A 15,897-nucleotide genomic window follows, 5' to 3' on the forward strand; every position below is an offset into this window, starting at 1 on the left:
ACCCAGCCCTTTCATTAGAGGGCTACTTAAGAAAGGAGGTGGCTCTTGCCTTGAAGTGCATGAGATCAAGAGTAGACAGGTAGAGGCCACTGTCTTCCTCTGCTGCATTTTGGTCCATAGTTACATCAGGAACAAGCTGGTTTCTTGCAAGAGGAAGGGCTGGAGAGGTAGCTCTGGGTTAAGAGCACTCGCCATTCTTTCAGAAGACCAAGTTCAGTTCTCAGCGCCACATGGTGGCTTCAAACCATCCATAACTCCATGTCCAGGGGACTTGATACCTTCTAATTTCCACAGGTACATGTGCACACATGTACATTCAAGCAAAACGCTCAAATACTAGTCTTTAAAAGTCAGGTGTGGTGGCGCATACCTCTAATCCCAGCACTCAGAGCAGAGACAGGACAGCCAGAGGGGTACTGAGAGACCCTGTCTCAAAAAAAAACCTAAAAATTAGAATTAAACCAAACACTTTAAATATTGATGACGTCTTCGGGGAATATTGAAAAACCTATGTTGAACAAGAAAAATACCTATTGTAAGGCAAATTTGGCCCGTGTTTGCTGTATTGTTCTTTGGGTTTTATAGATGTTCCTGTGATAGACCCAGCCCAAGCTGCATGTCTGCGCTGGGGTCTATTTAAAAGACCACAGCTTCAGAGGGCAAGGTGCTGGCTTAGCCCAGGCTGATGGAGGTTCTTGAACCGTGAAGCGGGCCGAGCAAAGCAAGGGCTGAGCAGTGTGTGACCTACTGACTATAGATGCTGTGTAGTCCCCTCAGGACAAACTGCTGGGCCAAAGGGAGGGTGTTACTGTACCCACCGTTTGATGAGCTTTGAACTTTAGAATACAAACCCAGCAGAATTCACTTTGATGGCAGCCACCTGGTAGGTCGGCCTGGCACACAGTTTCTCTCCTGGAATATTGCTTCTGCCTGCCTGCCAGGGTGGATGCTAGGCCAAAGAGCCTGTCAGTCCTGTATTTTGGAACTGATAACCTAGAGCCCATGCCCGGGGCTGTGGGTTTGGGAAACCCCTGGGCTCTGGAAGCAGGACGTCCAGGGTGGCTCAGCTCCCAGCCTCCCAAGGCCAGTTGGTTCACTTCTTGCTTTGCTGATGTTTCTTTCCCAGACTTCCCTTCAGGCTCTAGGTATTCAGGTTTGCGTTTGTAGGTGAAAACACTGCCCAGAAGGTAGATAGAGTTACCTGACCCCTCCCTCCCCCAGTCCCCTTCTCCACGGAGCAAGTCTCCTCCCAGCTCAGGCTCACTGCTATCTAGACCAGGAGGAGGCTTCTGAGCAGAGCAAGCGCCTGACTCCTTGTGACCTTGCCCGTCAGCCTCCCTTTCCTAAATCACAAAGCCTCAAATGAGAGGTGGGATTTCCCAGAGCCCCAGGCTAAGCAGTGTTGCCTTCCCAGGTCTCTTTCCATCTGAGACACAGGAAGCTCTAGTTTTGTGGTTTTCACAGGGCCTGGTTCTTGTGAATGAGGGCATCGCAAAGGACAGGCTTGGCACCCTCCCAGGCTTCCAACGGGCAATCTAAAATCATTTACTTTGCAATCATAGCTTAAAGACAAGTTTCCTAGCCCAACGGACCCTTCACCGTAACCAAAGAGACATCAAAATGTCAGCGGCATCCAGAACCAGGCTCAGTGCTCAGTGCCTCAGTGCCTATGCTTTATTAGACATGCTCTCTGGGAGGCAGGACTTGCTGCTTGACCTCCTTGGGCCCAATCAACAATCTGTCAAGGATGAGCCCCCCCCCCCTGCAAGTCCCAAGGATTGACTGTCCCTGTTTCAGAGATGGGGGGCGGTGCTAAAGTGGGGAGTCTAGGGTGTCTGGTAGCAAGCAGAGGCTGCCTCTCCATTAAAATAGCTGCCAGGCTGGAGGGAGGTGAGAACAGGTATGCTGTGCCAAAGGAGTCCTGTTGTGAGAGGCCAGGACGGCACCTGCCAGGGCCTCCTTCCTGCCTGGGGTCAGCCAGGAGCTTTCTTCTGTACTTGAAGGGATCGGAACAACTGTCTCAGCTGCTCCTTCCGATCATTGACGCATCCTAGAAAGAACATGATGTGTTGATTGGGGTGGCCTGTATACCCACTAGCTGGTATGGGGAGGGGGCAGCAGGAATTTCATGGCCATGGGTGGCCCACTCCTGTGCTGGCCCAGATGGCTTGTTGAGCCCTCACAGGGATGGTGGGTAGCCAGGAGACTTAGGTTTTCAGTGACCCCAAGTTGCATGAGGAGCAGAAGTGAGAGTGGATCCCAGGTTATGTGGTGCCAGAGCCACATTCAACTGATCCTCTAGACTACATTGTTCTTGTCGATGAAAACACACAAAGCCTACAGCCAGGCACATTTATGATACTCATAAGTGCTGCTGGAATGACCTGACACCATGGCCACAAGAACTGACCTGGAGATGCCTGCTTCCCACTTAGAAACTCCAATTCCACGCTTGTCTCCCAGGCTGTCCCAGCTGTCAAGGCTTCAGCATCACACCCTGTGCATCCTTGACAAAGTGATCCAGGGAACCTGCTTTAACGCTTGGCTCACTCATTGTGCCAAATCTTTAGGTTCAGCTAAACCCTTACTTGGAGTTCTAGACTCGTCCTAGGTTTGTTTTTGTTTTGCTGATCCTTTCACCTACTATCCCCAAACACATTCCTATCTTGTCCTCCATCAGCCTTCTTCCCCTGCCTGCTCCTCAGCCAGCTCCCTCCATTTACCACCAAACACTCGACTAGAAATCAGAAAGTAATTTTAGAAACTTCTACAGATACGGTTCTCTACCTGCTCTGCCTATCTGAGCGCCTGCAAATCAACCACATCTTCATTCCCATAAGCATCTGCATTTTCCAAAGTCTGTGTCTGCTGTGGGAGTGACCATTTGTAACCAGAAGACAACATGAGCATTCAGGCAAGCTGCTGGATGTGGCAACGAGGAGTCACCCAGGCACCTCAAAACTAACACTCATGGTCCGAGACACCTCTCCCCCACCTTCAGGGTCTGTGAATATTAGGCAACCCCTCTACCACTTGACATAGGGTTTCACTAAGTTAGTCCGGCCTTGAACCCACTCTAGTGCAGGCAGATCATGAGCTTGTGATCTTCCGACCTCAGCTCCCTAGTGGCTGGGTTTACAAATATATGGCGCTAGGCCTGACTAGGTCAGCCCCTTTCTACTTAACTAGTAGTTGTATTTTGTTGTGTGCAGCCAAGCCCAATCCCGAATCACTCGAAACTCCTTAAAATATACAAAATTTCTCAGGGTTGGAGAGATGGCTCCATGTTTAAGAAAGAGCACCATTGCCCTTCCAGAGGACCTGGGTTCAATTCCCAGCACCCACTTGGCAGCTCACAACTGTCTGTAACTCCAGTTCTAGGGGATCCAACACTCTCTCTCTCTCTCTCTCTCACACACACACACACACACACATAGGCAAAACACCAGTGCACATTAAATAAATAAATAGATAAAGGAAGGAATAGCTAGGAGAAAACAAAAGTCCAACCAGAAAGTGCAACTGAGATGTTCAGGAAGCCAGAAACATGAAGGCAGATATGGCAGAGCCATGAACAAGTGTCTAAATAAATAAATAAATAATTCTCGTCATAAAAAAACAGAAACTCAGCACTCGGGAGGCAAAAACAGGTAGATTTCCGAATTCAAATCCAGCCCCATCTACATAGTAAGTTTCAGGCCATCCAGAACTACATAGTGAGACCCTGTCACAAAAAAATAAAATAGAAGCCATAAAAAAAATTTAAAAAAACATTATATAACAAAATTTTTAAAAATGAGAAACTTGGGAAAATATTTACTACTGTACATTTGCTGGATCAGGGTGGGACAGGCTGTGTCTTCGGCCATTAACACCATGTCTTGACAAGTAGAGAAAATTATAGGCAACCCAGAGAAAAACAGGAATAGGCTGGGCATAGCAACACATACATTTAATCCCAGCACTCTGGAGGCAGGGTCAGGTGGATTTCTGTTAGTTTGAGGCCAGCCTGGTCTATATATTGAGTTTTAGGCCATCAAAACTGCATAGTGAGATTCTGTTTCAAAAAAATTAAAGAAAACAGGTAACGGGACCAGGCATGGTAGCACATGCCTATAAGCCCAGTACTTTGTAGACTGGGGCAGGAGGATTAAAAAGGACTTCAAGACCAGCCTTAGCTCCATAGCGAATTCAAGGCCAGCTTGGCCTATATGTGGCTCAGTTGGTGGAGTGATTGCTGACATGCATGAGGTCCTGGGTTCAAGCCCTGGTAGCACGAAAACCTATGGCCCTGGCACTCAGGAGTAGAGACAGAAGGATCATAAATTCAGATTATTTTGGCTGCATGATGGGTTAAACAACAGCCTTGGCTACATGAGCACCTGTCTTAATCCCACCCCCAAACCCACACACACACAAAGTAAATTTCCTGTAAGAACTTGGTTCATGTTACTTCATGAAAGTAGTCTATCATTAAAAATAAAAAGGGAAATCATAAAAAGCCAGGACAGCTTACAAGAGAAGAAAGACAAAGTAAAAACTGAAGCCCCTTTGGAAATCAATGGAATTCACATAAAATAATGAATTCACTAAGGGGCGAAGACCTGGCTTGGCTTCCTTTCCTGTTAGTCCAGTGAGTCTGTCCCTTTGTCTCTACTTCCAGGGGTCTAGAAAGAAATTGTTTCAGTGGGTTTCATGGAGAGGATGTTCACCACAGTGTTATTTAGAAAAAAAAATGAAATTGTGCCTGATGCCCAGTGATAAGAAATCAGCTTGGTAAGCGCTGGCACACACTCGAGCTGAATTGTTCTGCAGCCTCGCACTGACCACTTTGTGACTCTTCCGGGACTAGGAGAGTCTAGAGGTAAGGATTGGGTTAGGGTTCATCTTCCAGGTTTAGGAGGGTCTAGAGTAAGGATTGGGGTTAGGGTTCATCTTCTGGGACTAGGAGAGTCTAGAGGTAAGGATTGGGTTAGGGTTCATCTTCCGGGACTAGGAGAGTCTAGAGGTAAGGATTGGGTTAGGGTTCATCTTCCAGGTTTAGGAGAGTCTAGAGGTAAGGATTGGGTGCTAGGGTTCAGGCTGGCCGTCACCATGACAACAGCCTTCTGCGGTGGGTGCAACCTTTGGAGACCATTTCCTCATCCGTGGGGTGGTCACAGAAGCGACCACATGGGATGTGGTAATGCACGTAATTGTTTAGCCTGGCCCTGGCTAACACATGCTGCCCGCAGGAGGGCCTTTGTATTCCTGAAAGGAGGGTGCCACGTGGAAAGCGGGACTCCGAATGCCAGTCTGGTGCCAGACTTATAAAAATATGAATATATGCATTTTTTTAAAACTGGAAGGAAACAACAGATTGTTAATGATGGTTATGTCTGGATGTGTTTTAAATTTTCCTTCTTTAGTTTTCAAATATTCTACAATGAGTGTGAATTTCTATAATTGGGAAATTCTCACATTTTATATCCTAACTTTATCACAGAGTTCCACAGTCTTTAACTTTTCTAATGATAATTTGTTCTGCACCTGAGTCTTGAAATCCCCTTCCTGATGGCTCAGGAATCTCTCTCCATCCTGGGCAGGGTCCTACCAGGAGTGTCCAACCTTTTAACACTGTAACCAGGCATTGTCATCTGCAAAGCTCACAGTTAAGAACTGTGCAAAAAATTACACACACTCGAAGAAAAATCTCATGCTTTTGAGTATACGGTTTTGTGTTAGGCCACAGTCATTGCTACCCTTGGCTGCATTTGGTTCATGGGGTCCCCGGATTGCAGGTTGGACACACTCCCTGTAAGACCCTACTCATCTGTATGTTATGGATGAAGAACAGAGAGGGCAAGCCGTTTGCCTGAGTCACACAGCTGCTATGCTGCAGATTGGATTTACGTGATCTCACTGCTGTGCCAAGCTGCCCCCAGTCCACCCACACTTCCTGTGATGTTTCTGTCCCACCCACTTTCTGTCTGGCTCAGCATACCTAAGTGTGTGTTGGTCACAAAGTTTCCCATTCCTGATAGGTCAGAAGGCCCCTCCTCTCTTCTAACAGGGCCATCATTCCACATGAGGTCGAAGCCCCCGACTCTCTTCTCCCTTCCTGTGAGTCTAGGGGTGCAGAGGGGGAAAGAACATGCAGTTGGTGAGACTTTGAGACAGGACCGGTCCCTCCCACCTGAGCCAGGTGCCCGGCAGCTCTTCAACAGGGCCACCCACACTTCCTCCAAGGCCCTGTTCACCGTTAATAATGTGCTCCTAATTTGTAGTTTCAGGTTTAAAATCTGTTCCCCTCCCAACCTAGGGATTCACCCACCCTTGACATGGCCCTGTATTCTTTCCACTGGAGACACAGTGTTAAGAGTGGTAATGAGCCTCTTGGTTGATACCATGAGCCAGGTACTTAACGCTGAATTATCATGGTGAGTTAATCTGACAGCCCCAAGGAGAGTTACGATGCTCTCCACACATGAGGAAGCTATGGCCTGTCGCAGGGTCCCACAGTGGGAAACTGAGTGAATCCAGCTATACGGAGTTCTTGCGCCTATGGACATCTCAGTTTCTCCCTCTATGAAGTAAGTATCTCAAGGATCTGAGTCCCCTCTGCCTTGACAGGGGACCATCAGCCATAGATAGCGTACAAATGACAAGACCCCACCTGGCCTCCATGTCCACCACATGCAGGGTGTCTTCCAGCAGGCAGGTCTTGAGTTCATAGTCCTCCTGGCTGCTGGCTGTCAGCGAAGGAGATGCGTTCACTTCTAGGAGCCACCTAGGGAGGGCAGAGGATAACTGTGGGGAAGGTATCAGAGATCCTGCCTGAAGGTTTCATGACATAATACAAACGAGTCTCTGAGTGTCCTACAGCTTAGAAAAGCATCCAAAAGATGGGCAAACACACCCAGGTGAGGATGGGAAATAGATCCACCCAAGATGCAAAGGTTTGGAACAGCTATAAATTCTATGGTTGCATGGAGAGGACACTCAACAAGATGATGGAGAAAAATCCCACAACAACCCATGTCTGGAAATGCTAAAACAATGGTTAAAGAGTTGGTTAAAGCTACCCCACGTGGGCAGAAAAGATACTCCTAGAAGCTGTAAGGTCACTGAATACAAATTCTAGTGCTACCGTGGGTTACCTCCCTGAGTGGTTGGCCAGGCGATTACACTGCTATTGTTGGATGCCAGGACTAGATGGTAAGACCCTATTGCTGACAACAGTGAACTCTTGTTGCAGGACATCGAGATGTCAGGCTGGGACTGGATGCTCCCCCCTTGCTGGCTAGCACTTGTGGGGCTGAAGGCACCGTGCAGGCTGGCAGAGGGGAGGTAACGGTTTTGCTCAGCTGTAAGTACAAACTGCTAGTACCGCCAGCATGCCAGATGTGCCCGCTGGCGCAGCAGTGGCCCACTTGGGCCACAACTGTTTTCCAGCTGGATCTAAGGCCTGTTCTGCAGGAGGGAGCTCATGTGTGATACCGCAGTCAAGACAAAACCCTGTAGCGGGGAGGGTATAGACCCTAGTGGGGAAGCTATTGCGGTTGTTCTGCTAAATGGACATTATGCCCATGAAATGCCTTCTAAATCTAGATGCTTCCACAGCCTGATTGTTCCTTCTTCGGCCCTGGCCTGGGAAACCTCTTTCTTCAGATGGCTGCAGCTACTGCAGAGACTCATGGGTACAAAGAAATAGCAATGATTACCGTGGCAATGCAGCTGAGTGCTCAGCCCTAAGAGAGAGAACGTGATCAGATCTCTCTTTCACTCCCCCTGAGGCTCAGGTAGAGGAGAAGGTAGAAAGAATGTAAGGCCGGAGCCATGGGAGGAGTGTGCTATGAAATGCTGGCCCCTGGCAGGGTGCGGCTGCTGCTGTCTCTGAGTCAGAGAGACTGATTTCCTACAGGAGACCCTCACAAGACTGGGCCCACTCACAGTCCTTGTGAAGGGTGACAAGGGCTCCCATGGCCTCCTGAGGTGGGGGCTCTCTCCCTCAGTGGTGTCCCTGTCTGCGAGCTCCTATTCTCTAGAAACTGCTTAGCCTTGCTCCTAAGAGTCAAGTCACCTCACTTCAACTCACTGGTTTCCCCAGCTAGACTTAGGTAGAATTGTTTTCTCTTTTTCCTGGTTTATCATGGCCTCTCTATCTGTGAATAGAAATAGACTCCTGCTGGAATGTCATGCACCATCAAATCTGCAAATACCTGGTAGAGGTCCCTCTAAAACCAGCACAGATTCGATCTCATTTATCCCTTTAACAGTCCCATATGGACAGATACTCTCATCAGCCCCGATTTACAGACTGGAAAACTGAGGCACAGTAAAAGGAAACATGTCCAAGTTTGCACATCTAAGAAGCAACAGAGCTGGGCTTCAAACCATGGTGTGTGCACTGGGACGTGCAGCCCATCACGGCCGCCCTGGCCTCTGGCTCTCTGGGCCACTCACTTACGGCTTGAGGTCCTGGTCGATGAGGATGTCATAGCCATACAGCTCGAAGCAGTGCTTGTCGCTGATGATCACCTTCTGCACACTCTGCAGGCTCCTGATGAAGATGTTGTCCATGTCCCTGAAGAGCCTCTCTACGGCCTCGGGACCGTGTTTGGAGGCCAGGTACTGTCGGAAGCGCTGGATCATCCATTTGCAGCCCTGAGCCCCAGGCAATCGGGGTGGGAGAAGAGCTCATCTGATCATCCCCGAATGAGACCCTGTGCAGGGCCCCTGCAGCCTGGCAGGAAGGCTGCATCTGAGCCCCGGGATTGGGGAGTTTGAGTGTGCCCCTCAAGATGGAGTGAAGGCCTACATAGCTAAGAGGATGGGATGTGTCTCTGGTCATCCAGATTATATGATGTGAGATGAACCAGGGGAGGAAAACCTGATTTTATAGTTGTACCGACTTTCAGGCTATCATATGGATTGGTGATAAATAGGTAGATGATAGATAGACAGACAGACAGACAGATAGACAGACAGACAGGGAGATAGATAGGTGATTGATAATCAGAATATCTTCTGTATGATCTACCAATTGATGGGTTGGTTGATCAACAAGAGATACCTAAGATATGAGGATAGAATACATTTTGTTTAGAGGTACATTAGTTTGACATTCGAACATTGAGGTTCATGCTAGGTGAACCCATCTCGCAGATGGGAAGGGCAATCCTGCCCTCTCTGATAAACTGTGGCCCGTCTTGGGCTCCATGTCACTCTGCTTGTCCCACCCACTTGGCCCAGAAGGAGGGCAGATGGCTAGCTTCCTCACCTTTTTGGGGTGGTAGTCAGGAGATGTCTTCTGCACAGCGACATTGGTGAGGTGAACATCTGGCAGAGGTTGACGGTCAAGGGCTAGCATGCACAGAGAGGTGGCTATATTCCCTGCTGCCCAGAGACTGCACTGAGACCCTGGACCTGGCTCAGAAGCTAACAAGAAAAGCTTTTTAAAAAAAAAAAGTGCAGAGTTTATATGCATGGGCTTTGGAGTCAGACTGGCCTGGGTGCGAGTCCTGGGTACATCTCAGGGGACGTGAATTCTTCAACAATCTGGGTAAACTCTCGGAGCCTGTTCACCAGCTGTGCTGGCTGATTTAATGTCAACTTGACACAAGCTCAATTTATCTGAAAGGAGGGAGCCACAATGGAAGAAATGCCTCCGTAAGATCCAGTTCTAGGGAATGTTCTTATTAGTGATTGATAGGGAGGACTCAGCCCATGGTCCTAGACTGAGCAAGTCAGTAAGCAGCACCCCTCCATGACTGCTGCATCAGCTCCTGCCTCCAGGTTCTATCCTGACTTCACTCAGTGAGGGATTACAATGTGGAAGGAAGTATGCCAAATAGGCCCTTTACTCCTCAGTTTGCTTTTGGTCATGGTGCTTCAGCACAGAAACCTAAGACACCAGCCCGTTGTCTGGGAGCAACACACACAACGGGCCTCCCAGGGTTGTTTGGGGGATTGGATGAAGAGCCTCTTGTGTGCTTGGCAGAGCTGAGAGGACGATGCTACGATTTCCAACACACAAGGCGACACCTAACAAGTACAGAAACCACCCCTTTGTAGGGATTCAGAGAAGGGACCCAGTGTTGGGGAGGAAGCAGGGTGCTGAGGAACCCTGGCCTGAGAGTCTGCCATGTGTGTTACCACCATCGTCACCTCTAGTATGACCCTGTGATTCACAAAACGCCATCTTGTTTGCCCCTGAACAATCTCTATATCAAGAGTGACACTTTAGAGGCCCAGAGAAGGACAATGCCCGCCATTCGAAAACCCTTCCTCAGCATTCTTCCCCTAGGACTATGGGGAAAGAAGCTATGAGTTCCAAGAAGAGCTAGGAGGGAGGAAAGGGAAGGGGCAAATGTCATAATTATATTACAAATTATAATATAATTATGTAATATAAAGATTGTAATATAATTATGACATTTCCCCTTCCCTTTCCTCCCTCCACACCCTCCCATAAATAAATCCTAGTGGTGGAGTATATTTTATATGTCTAACAATAAATGTAAATTTTATTATCTCTCTTGGGAATAAAAGTAGAGATGGGATTGTTAACAAATCAATCGCCCACATGGAACTTGTCTCATTCAGACATGTCCTTGTCAGAGCATTCTGACACCTCAGTACTTCAACATGTGATGTGGGATTCCCCTCTCTCTGTATGATATGAATATGTTTTTATTACCATTAGTAAAGAAGCTGCTTTGGCCTATGACGGGGCAGAATATAGCTAGGTGGAAAAACTAAACTAAATACAGGGAGAAAGAAGGCGGAGTCAAGCAGACACCTTGTAGCCACCCAGGAAGCAAGATGTGAGGTAACAAACCATAAGCCTCATGGTAAAATATTAAATAATAAAGATGGGTTAATTTAAGATGTAAGACTCAGTTAATAAGAAGCTGAGCTAATAGGCCAAAGAGTATGTAATAAAAATATTAAAACATATTCACAGCAAACAGAGGGGATTCCCACATCAGACATGATTGGTAGATACTGAACACCATGCAGACCAATTCCAACCCATCCCAGCACCCAGGCTAAGTTGTGCTGTATTTGTTTCTATGTGTGTGTGTGAATTATTGCGTGTATACTATATATTTTATATACCAAAATTAAGACTGTCATTTCTTGTTTTGTGATCCAAAAATTATTATTTTAAATGTTTAGGGTTGGAGGGATATCTCCGTCATAAAGAGCCTGCCTCCTAAGCATGATGCCCAGAAGCCATAGGGAAAAAATTCTGGGAATGGCCAGGCACATATGTTTAATCCCAGCACTCAGGAAGCACAGGCAAGTGAATCTCTGTGGTCTACAGGTTGAGTGGTAGGCCAGTCAGAGATATATGGTGAGGCTTTGTCTCAAAAACCAAGCAAGCAAGCAACTCTGGACATGGTAGCATGTGCTTGTACTCCCACCACTGATGGGGAGACAGGATCACTAGAGCCAACACGCCAGCCCAGCAGATCGTGTGAGCTCCAGGTCCCTAAGAGACCCTGAGAACAGGTGAACTCCAGGTCAGTGGGAGACCCTGAGAATCGGTGAGCTCCAGGTCCCTAAGAGACCCTGAGAATGAGTGAGTTCCAGGCCAGTTAGAGACTCTGAGAATGCGTGAGCTCCAGACTGGTGGGGGGACCCTGAGAATTAATGAACTCCAGGCCAGTGGGAGGCCCTGAAGCTCCTTCATAGTCTTCTTTGAAGTTTTCTGTATATTTTAATTTCAAAATAATTTTGTTTTGTTTTGGTTTGGTTTTGGTTTTTTGAGACAGGATTTCTCTGTAGCTTTGGAGCCTGTCCTGGAACTAGCTCTTGTAGACCAGGCCGGCCTCGAACTCACAAAGATCCACCTGCCTCTGCCCCTGAGTGCCAGCAAGAAGGGTGGAAAGTGCTGTGCTCTCGGGGTGAATATTTAGCAAGTGGAGCCAGGCCCCTGGGAAGGCTCTGCTTCTTCAGTATGTCCTCAGGAGCACAGCGCTTGCACCAGCACTCTGAAGTGGCATTTACTGAAGGGTCACTCAGACAGACAGTGCTCCGTGTGGTTTGCGTGTGTCACTTAATTTTAATAAAAATAAACAGCAATACAAACTAAGTTGATGGCATGCATGTGGCCCAGGCTTGTTGGGATTGTGGGGTAGAATGAACACACTGGAAGCAGAACAGCAAAACAAGGAAAAGAAGTCATAAAGCATGCGTGAGCATGCACAGGAAGGCCCAAGCGATGGGCAGGCCATTCAAATATATTACTTAAGGCACACACTTAAACTGAAAGCTGAACTCAGGGCAGAGAGAGGAGGCTGGCTCAAAGCCTGGGCTGGAGTCCTCCCCTCAGTAGGCTGCCCCGTGTTAGCCCCATTCCCCCCAGGAGCTCTGGATTGTTCCTCCATTCTCTTTTGAAGCTAGGGCCTAAAAATTCGAAAACAAAACACAACCTGCCTATTTGTTTTGTTATTGATGCTGTAGCCTAGGTTGGCCCCTACTCACTATATACTTAAGATGACCTTGAACATTTGAGCCTCCTGCTTCAGTGCTGGGATTACAGGCCTGAGTCATCACAGCCTTTACAGCCTGTTTGTTGGCTGTGGGACGAAGTCAGGGCTTTATGTATGCTAGAAAAGCACTCTGCTGAGTTACAGTTCAGTCCTGATTGTTTGTTCGTTTTTAAATACAGAGTCTCGCTTTATGACTTAGAGTAATCTCAGACTCAAAATCCTCCTGTCTCAACCTCCCACATACTGAGATTTCAGGCATGTGCCGCGCGCGTGTGTGTGTGCACGTGTGCATGTGCGCGTGTGCATGTGTGCAGATAATCTCCTTTCCCCTCATTTTTCCTTGCCAAGGCAGTTTCTGTGTCTAGATTTTCTTTCTTCCCTCCATTTCTTTCTTCTTTCTTTTTCTTTTTCCTTCCTTCCTTTCTTTTTTTTTTTAATGTCAGTACTGGGATTAAATCTATGGCCTTGCATATAAGGAAGGGCTCTACCACTGAGCCATACCGCCAGGACTGTTTCCAGTTTCCTGTCTGTCAATCAGAGATGCCTGTGCACAAACCAAGCAAACCACAGACATGGTTCAACCTGAATGGGAGTAAACATTTTGCTGTTCTAGTTTTTTCTTGGAGACTGTTTCCTATTGGTACCTAACGCCCGTTCCAGCGTCCTACTTAACAGTTGTGCAGTAGTCCACTGTGTAAGTGCACCACTGTCTGTCTTGTTGTCTCCTGGGTTTTGCTCTCCATCAAGGCTATGCCGTGCGCAGCCTTTAAGCCCATCCGTTCCCATGTGTGGGTGTATCTGTGGTACACACACCAAAGGGGCTCGCTCACAGGGTACGTGCATCGGATTTTTGGCAGCCATTTATCAGCTCATTCCTGATGGTTATAGCATTTTACACGCCCACCAGCCATACACACACACACACACACACACGCACACACACACATCCTCCTTCTGCCCTAGCTTTGCCAGGACAGTGATGTCTACTAATCAGATGGTGAAGAAGGAACTGTACTTAAATGAATGATTGATGTGAACACTGTGAAGATGCCAGAAGAAGGATGCAGAGGTTCTGCTAAGCTCAATCTGTCCGCTCCTGTGAGTACAGGTAAACCTGAGTGCTGGACACCCTGGAGATCACCATCCAGCAGAGACATTGAGGGGCCCTTCTCTGAGCAGACTGCTCTCCAGAGAGTCTGGGAACCCCAGAGAGAAAGAACCGAGCAGGTCTTGAATAGGGCTTCTCTCGTGCTCAGATCCCAGGGAACCTGGCAAGTATCCTTGGGGTGGAAAAGTTCCCTGGGGCCGGGGCTGGGGGCACTGGAGGAGGGGACTGGAAGGGATGTCTCTGGAAGGATACAATGGTCATCGATGCTATTCAGTGTGAAGCGGGTGTTGGAGAATCGGGCAAAGCCATCACGGTACAGCCAAGCCCGCAGAGGGATGTACTGGTGGGGATGAGGGAGAGAGAAAAGGGAAATGATGCTCAGAGTGTTTCCATGCCACCAAGTTTCTCACCTGTCTTCCTTCTACCTAGAAGGCCCTGCCTTCTCTCCATAGCAGCCTTCAATCATTCCCTCTACGCCCACCCTGTGACTCCCCCCTACCTTCCCTGGGGTGCAAAGGAAGCAAAATGATGGGTCTACCACCATGCATGACACCCCACCAGGACCTCAAGGTCCTGAAGGATAGGCTAAGCATGAGAAACTGAATTCTTTTTCCCAGCAGCATGTACATCATGAAGGTTTAAGCAGGTGCTGAATGGATAAATGAATGAATTATAAATGGGTGAAGGGAATACAGCAGGCTCTGGAGTTCAAGTGTCTGGGTTTGAATCCCAGTTTAGCTGTTTACCTGCTGTGTGACCGTAGGCAAGTCATTCAACCTCTCTGTGTCTGTTTTGGCTTTTACTTTACTGAGATGGGATCGTGCTATACAACTGGCCTGGAACTCACTATGGAGACCAAGCTGACCTTGAACTTGAGATCCTCCTACTTCTGCCTCCCAAGCACTCTTGGTTAACCTTTATGCATCCATTCTCTCTGTAAACTGAGGCTGATAACCACGGGCCTCACTGAGTTGTTACAGCGGAGTGAGCGGCACCTGCTGAGTGCTGGGGCCTGGTGCTCAGGTGATGCTCAGCACATGATTGCTATGGTTACCTGCTGAGCTGAGTGAGAGAGGTGGAGACTACAGCTCTAGACACGGACCGTTAGGACGTAACACTAGGGACATCCGCCTCAGGGGCCTCCCTCCATGTCCCTGGGCTCACAGGAGGCCCAGCCTGGGTGACTCACCGACATCACCAGAACATAGACTCGCAGGTCGAACTTGCGGCCTGTGGGAAGAACTGGTTTGTGTAGCAGATACTGACCGGCTGTCAGGCTGGGCTAGGCTGCAGATCATATCAGGGGATGGACAGACAGACGGGGATCTACCTGTTTGAGGCTCTAAGCACAGCTACACAGGGCACAGGGCGAGGTTGGGTAGGACAGTGTTGGAGCAAGGCTGGAGGCTTAGGGGCCCAGGAAGCCCCTATGAGAGGTAGAGACTCACTGACAGACACCCGGACAGGTGTTGGCCCAACCCAGGCTGGGGAGGACCTAGATACAGATGGGCAAAGGCCCATGGGAGAGGAAAGAAAGTGAGGCAAGTAGCAGAGGAGACAGGTGGCAGGGGCCAGGCCATGTGCAGATGAGGACAGTGATGCGGACAGGGCCACATCGCCATGCAGTCTGTGGGGTTTGTTCTATAAAACACAGGGAGCCGCTGGCTAGAGTGTTTCCTGCCACGGAGTTTCTCATCCGTCTTTCTTCTATCCAAAGACCCTGCCTCTCCATGGCAGCCGTCAATCATTCCCTCCAGTCCCACCTGTGCCTCCACCCTCTCCTTCCCTACGGGTGCAAAAAAAAAAAAAAAAAAAAAAGAAGTGTCTACCACCATATGTGACACTCCAGCAGGACCTCAAAGTCCTGAGGGATGGCTACGGTGCTGGCATGGAGTCTAAGGGACCAGGGCAGGGGAGCACCATGAGGCCAGTTCAGCCACCCAGGAGGAGACAAGCAGCTAGGACTGGGACCGCAGAGAGAGGGGTGGCCAGATGGCAGCTTTAGAACTGCGGGACTTGATGAAGAACAGCAGAAAGGGGGCTGGAGAGATGGCTCCAGGGCTAAGAGTGTGGACCTGAGTTCAGCACTCGGCACACACACCTCCTTTATCTCCAGCTTCAAGAGATCAGATACCCCTTGCCTCTGCAGGCACCTGTACTGCCTACACCTGCACATACCCCCACACAGACACAAGCACCTATACATTGTTAAAATAGTAAATACAAGTTAAAAACAAAGAAGAAAACAGTAGCAAGAAAGGACCAGACTCTGGCTTAGCAACAGGGGGAGGAGAAGCCGTGGCCCAG

The 15,897-nt window shown here is 48.6% G+C and overlaps 1 protein-coding gene across 7 annotated transcripts in view; it reads right to left on the reverse strand.

Annotated features, from left to right (window-relative positions):
- Nucleotides 1-1,702: 1,702 nt before the first annotated feature.
- Ttll9 (tubulin tyrosine ligase like 9) overlaps nt 1,703-15,897 on the reverse strand; it is a 42,854-nt gene continuing 28,659 nt past the window's right edge. For 4 of the 7 annotated variants that reach the window (XM_041670622.1, XM_041670623.1, XM_041670628.1 and 1 more), the window contains 7 exons: nt 14,780-14,820; nt 13,843-13,930; nt 9,263-9,321; nt 8,450-8,646; nt 6,656-6,769; nt 5,984-6,108; nt 1,703-2,050 (listed from right to left, as the gene is read on the reverse strand). In XM_041670622.1, coding sequence (XP_041526556.1) covers nt 1,974-2,050; nt 5,984-6,108; nt 6,656-6,769; nt 8,450-8,646; nt 9,263-9,321; nt 13,843-13,930; nt 14,780-14,820 — 701 coding nt within the window. In that variant the 3' untranslated portion in view covers nt 1,703-1,973. Of the gene's footprint in view, nt 2,051-5,983; nt 6,109-6,655; nt 6,770-8,449; nt 8,647-9,262; nt 9,346-13,842; nt 13,931-14,779; nt 14,821-15,897 lie in introns of all 7 variants that reach the window. The other 3 variants (XM_041670626.1, XM_041670627.1, XM_041670624.1) reach the window with 3 other exon arrangements.

The sequence above is a fragment of the Microtus oregoni genome, unplaced genomic scaffold (assembly GCF_018167655.1).
Source record: "Microtus oregoni isolate MIOR12 unplaced genomic scaffold, Mior012 000020F_ref0000438, whole genome shotgun sequence".
NCBI classification, from domain to species: Eukaryota; Metazoa; Chordata; class Mammalia; order Rodentia; family Cricetidae; genus Microtus; species Microtus oregoni.